This window comes from Pecten maximus, chromosome 5 (genome assembly GCF_902652985.1).
Source record: "Pecten maximus chromosome 5, xPecMax1.1, whole genome shotgun sequence".
Classification (NCBI taxonomy): domain Eukaryota; kingdom Metazoa; phylum Mollusca; class Bivalvia; order Pectinida; family Pectinidae; genus Pecten; species Pecten maximus.
In genome coordinates, this window is record NC_047019.1 from 8,212,583 (window position 1) to 8,217,315 (window position 4,733).

At 56.9% G+C, this 4,733-nt stretch overlaps 2 protein-coding genes across 2 annotated transcripts; both read right to left on the minus strand.

The window, feature by feature from the left end:
• Positions 1–1,204: 1,204 nt before the first annotated feature.
• Positions 1,205–1,975, minus strand: LOC117326741 (nascent polypeptide-associated complex subunit alpha, muscle-specific form-like). The gene has a single exon (XM_033883463.1). It carries the CDS (start codon positions 1,973–1,975, stop codon positions 1,205–1,207), a length of 771 nt encoding a protein of 256 aa, XP_033739354.1.
• A 424-nt stretch (positions 1,976–2,399) lies between these two features.
• On the minus strand, positions 2,400–3,452 carry LOC117326742 (uncharacterized protein K02A2.6-like). Its single transcript, XM_033883464.1, has one exon. It carries the CDS (start codon positions 3,450–3,452, stop codon positions 2,400–2,402), a length of 1,053 nt encoding a protein of 350 aa, XP_033739355.1.
• Positions 3,453–4,733: the final 1,281 nt, after the last annotated feature.

Sequence of the window (4,733 nt, forward strand, 5' to 3'; positions counted from 1 at the left end):
GTGAAACAGTGCCAATGTATCACAAGCTCGTTGGCGCCGGGCACCTGGCGAATACATTTCAGGGCCGAAGCGGCCGCTTGGCCGCTTCCCCCATCCCTGCAGTGAAGGACCAACGGTAGGGAGGCCCTGACCACTGCCCTTTGAAGGACCGTGGTCAAAACGACCTCCTGACCTTCCGTTTGACCCCTCCTGCAGGCGACTGGATCTCTGCATCTCGGCCGGCAGGCGCAGTTGGTGGTGAGGTCTATTCCGACCTCCCCCAACGCCCCGCAGGCCGAGTTGTCCAAACTTCTCAGAAATGGTAGAAGGTGCTGGCCCTCCCCCACCTGATGAGGGTGCAGGCCCACGGATACCACGATCCTGGTATCTCTCTGGACCTGCGTCCTTATCAGTGACCAACCCCTCGGGTAGGCGTAGTTAGCTACCCCCCCGAGTAGGGTGATCTCTGCCTTCCCCCTCCATCCTCAGCTCTCTCCAACTCGGCAAAAGACCTGCCTCCTGTCCGAGCTAGGAGGGCGTCGAGGTGGAAGTGGCAGTCATAGACTGACAGCTCCCCGACCTCCTCGCACCCGTAATCGTGGGCCTGAGCGCAGAGCATACGCTTCAGACCCGCGATCCACGGGGCCACATTCTCCTCCAGGGTCCCACGATGAACAGAATTGCCATTTAAGTGAGAGATCCTGGAGGCCCCCCCCCCCCCCCCCCCTTCCCCCCTTCCCGGCAGGCGAAACAACCACCGTCCACGCTGGCTAGGAAGTTGAAATGAACTTCCAGCGCGTGGGACCGAAGGTTGGTCACCTCCCTACCGCAAAGGGGGCACAACTCGCCATCCCGGCAGACACGGACGGTGACTGAATCACCGTCGGTGTTTGCCGGGCGCGGCCGGGATCCCAGAGGCCATTCTGGGCGCTTCCTGGCTAGGGAGGTCGCCGGCAATGCTGTAGGCTTAACGGCGAAGCCAAACTGTGCATCGGACGCGGCCTCCCTCTCCCGTTTACGGGCCCGCTGTTGATTTCGCTTGTGCGTTTTCGCCGAACCCCCTCCTTGCATAGGAGGGCGGCCCGGCGAGGGCAAAGGTCGTTTTGGGCCCGGAGTCCCTCCTAATCCCCCTCCCTGCATGGGAGGGCTGGATAGGGGAGACTCTGAAGCGGGGAGCCCGGATTTGGGGGTGTTACCCCGCCTCCTCCGGGATCTCCTCCTCTTCCTAGGGTGGAGGACACAGTCGGTGTCCCCCCATCCCCAGGAAGCGCTTCCTGGTGTAGATGTCCCCTCGGCTCCCGCGGGGATCACCCCGGGGATCACCCGCGGGGATCACCCCGGGTATCAGCAGGGATGCTTTCTCCGCAGGGGTCGAGAGAACTGGACCGGATGTGGGGTGGCTCATGGAAGGTGCCAACCGGGGTTCCAATGGAACCGCGGTGGCCTTCATTTCCTCCATGAGCCTGAGGGTGGGCAGCGGTACCCCTAGGGGCACCTTCGGGACAGCCAGTGGCCCGTCCGGGCGATCAGCAGTCCTGAAGGGTATCCCCCGGGGATACAGTCGGGGCTCTGGACTGGCCTCCTGGGGATCAGATTCTGTCTCCCCAGAAGGCAGGCCCGGTGTTTTAGTGGGACCCCGGGTTGGTGAAGGGGTATCACCCCCCCCGGACGTTTCAGGGGGAATGTTGTCGCCCTCGAGGTCCGTCTTCTCCGGCTCTGCGAGGGGAGCACGGACGGACCCTGGGGGCGAGGAAGTCTCCGACTCCAATTGAGGAGTCGGATCCACATGCGTTTTGGACTCCTCCGTCCCTGTGGACGGTGGAGTCCCTGAGGGTGAAGTCCCATCCACCGGCCCTTTGGGGGTCGATGGCAATGGGGCTTCGGGTTCTAGTAACCCTTTGACCTCCCTAAGGAGGTCCTCGAGCCCATCTTCCCGGTGGTGTATCTCTAGGATATCCATTTGTAGTCCTGCAACGGAATTGACTGAGAGTTGCATTGTATGGATCGGAATAGTAGCATTTCCTATTTATATACTCCTATACACCACCTGCATTTGTGCCTACACACACCACCTGTATTCGCTTACCTAACTTACCTTCCCCCCTCCCGTAGTGTAACCTAGGGTAGGAAGTAGTTGTCAAATCTACGGGGTTGTCTGGTTTGTCTCCCCGTACGCGTTACTGGTTTATTCTGGTCCCCCCTCAAAATGCTATCGGGAGAGCCAACGGTATTCGAGCGGTTCGAGACCCCGGGGCCTGTTGATGGTTTTTTCGGGGACACCACACTTGGCGGTGTGTTACTACCGCTCCCGGGGTGTTTCCCCCCCACGACTCGCCGTCGGAGCGACATTGTCCTCTCCTGAATTCGCGTTACACGGGTCTATGTCCTCCTCGTCCGAGGGTACTTCCGTCCGCGAGGGATCATCGTACGCGGCCTCCGGTAGGAGGTTGTGTCTTAGGCGACGTAGCCATATGGGAAACGTATCCCCCGCGTAGAGCTTTAAGCGATCGTGGTGACAATACTTGGCCCCTCTTCGGTTCCTGATCTTGTAGACTGGATGTTTGCATGTTTCTACTAGATATGGTCCTAGCCATGGCGGCTTGAGCTTGGAGCTCCTCCCGACCTTGGTGGATGAATCCCTTTTGTATACTATGTCTCCCACCCGAAATATGTTCTGTCAGTTTTGAGTCGTGATCTCTCTTCTGCCGGCGCTGTGTGCGTCCTAGGTGTTGTCGAGCTAGTTCATGTATACGGGAAAGTGACTCGGTGAGGTGCCTGACCCATTGGTGGGACATCTCCGCCTTAGGCGGTGGTGAACCCACCATCAGGTCCAAAGGCTGAAACACCTCCCGCCCCAACATTAGCATGTTTGGGGTGAATCCCGTGCTTCTGTTCTCAGTTGCGTGCATAGCCATCTTGATCATTGGGAGGTAGTAGTCCCAAGTATCATCCTGTCCCTGTATGCAACATCTCACCATCTGCAGTACTGTCCGGTTTAAGCGTTCCACCTGTCCGTTTGAGCTCGGGTGGTAGGGTGTTGTGCGGGTTTTGGTAATCTCTAGCAGTTGACACAGCTCGGTGAATAGCTGACTCTCAAAATTACTGCCTTGGTCTGTGTGGACCTGGAGAGGACATCCGAATGTGGACAGGATCTGTCCAACAAAACTGTACGCGACGGTTTCCGCGGACTGATTCGGGAGCGCGGCCAACTCGACCGATTTAGTGAACTGGTCTACCATCATTAAGATGTATCGATTCCCGGCTTTGCTGGGTGTGAAGGGTCCCAGTATGTCCACATGGACCCTCTCCATGGGGAAACCTGCGTGGAAGGTTCCTAAGCTCGTTCTAGGTTTCCTAGTTTTCTTATTTCGGGTGCATGTGGTACAGGAACGGACATGCAGTTTAGCGTCCAACCTCATCGTGTGCCACCAGACATGGTGTTTCAGTCTTTTGTAGGTCTTGTTCTCCCCCATATGGCCCCCTACGGTGTGATCATGGGCACAGGTCAAGGCCATCGCTTGGAGTTGTTGTGGGAGAACCACCCTGGGACGTTGGTGTCCCTCTGGAACGACGTACAGCACTCCCTGCCTGATGGATAACATGGCGCGTAGCAACCACAAAGCTTTCACGGATCGACCATACGGTTTGTTGTTTACCCAGGGTCTCACTGGATAATCCTTCCATCCAGTTAACGACTGTGTCAGGTCTTCCTGAGGGGTCTCCCTCGTTGTCAGAGTCGTCCTCGTCCGAGGAGGTTGCATCCAAATGTGAGGCTGTCGCCCGCTTGATACTCCCCTGGAGCTCCTGGGTTTCCTGGGAGCAGAAATTGCGATGAGTAAGGGGGACTACGTCGTCTACATCCTCGCTGAACCTCTCCCACTGCTGGTGCGCCCTCTGGCAGAACTGGCACCCTCCGCACGGTAGATTCTCCACTTTCGTTCCCGCCTGGAAGCAATTGCAACTTCCTTTGGTGTCTGGAATCCGGGAAAGGCCGTCGGCGTTCCCATGGGTTTTCCCAGGCCTGTGGAGCATCTGCATGTCAAATTGGGCTAGTTCCTCGAGCCAGCGAGCCAGCTGACCCTCGATATGCTTGAACCGAGTAAGCCAGACTAAGCTGTTGTGGTCCGTGCGTACGAAGAATTTCCTGCCTAGGAGGTAATGACGGAAATGCCGACAGAACTTCACCACTGCCAGCAACTCTTTCCTGGTGGTACAGTATTTACGCTGAGCGGGAATCAGTACGTGGCTAGCATAGGCGATGACCTTGATCTCTCCGTCCTGTATTTGTGACAGCTCTGCTCCTATGGTGGTGTCCGAGGCATCGGTGTCGAGTATGAACTCCCCTTCACCATCTGGGTATGACAAACACTGCACCACACAGGGCTGATTTGACTTGCTCAAACGCTTGTTGATGTTCCTCCCCCCACCGGAAGTCTACTGTAAGCTTGGTTAGCTCATAGAGCGGTTGAGTAATCCTGGCGTAGTTGGGAACATTATTCCTATGATAGTTCGCAAATCCCAGGAAGGACATGAGTTTAATTCTGTCGGTGGGAACCGTCCAAGACTTTACCGCCTCCATCTTCTTGGGGTCCATGGAGACTCCTTGCTCGTTGACCAGGCGTCCCAGGAACACAGCTTCTTTCCGGAATAGCTCGCATTTCTTGGGCTTGAGCTTTAACCCATACTGGCGGAACCGTTCCAAGACTTTCCTTAGCTTGTTGTGTGTGTCTGGGAAGTTCTTACCGAGGATGACT

Coding starts and splice junctions, on each gene's coding strand:
- LOC117326741 (XM_033883463.1), bottom strand. CDS start 1,975: ATGCAACTCTCAGTCAATTCCGTTGCAGGACTACAAATGGATATCCTA.
- LOC117326742 (XM_033883464.1), bottom strand. CDS start 3,452: ATGGGGGAGAACAAGACCTACAAAAGACTGAAACACCATGTCTGGTGG.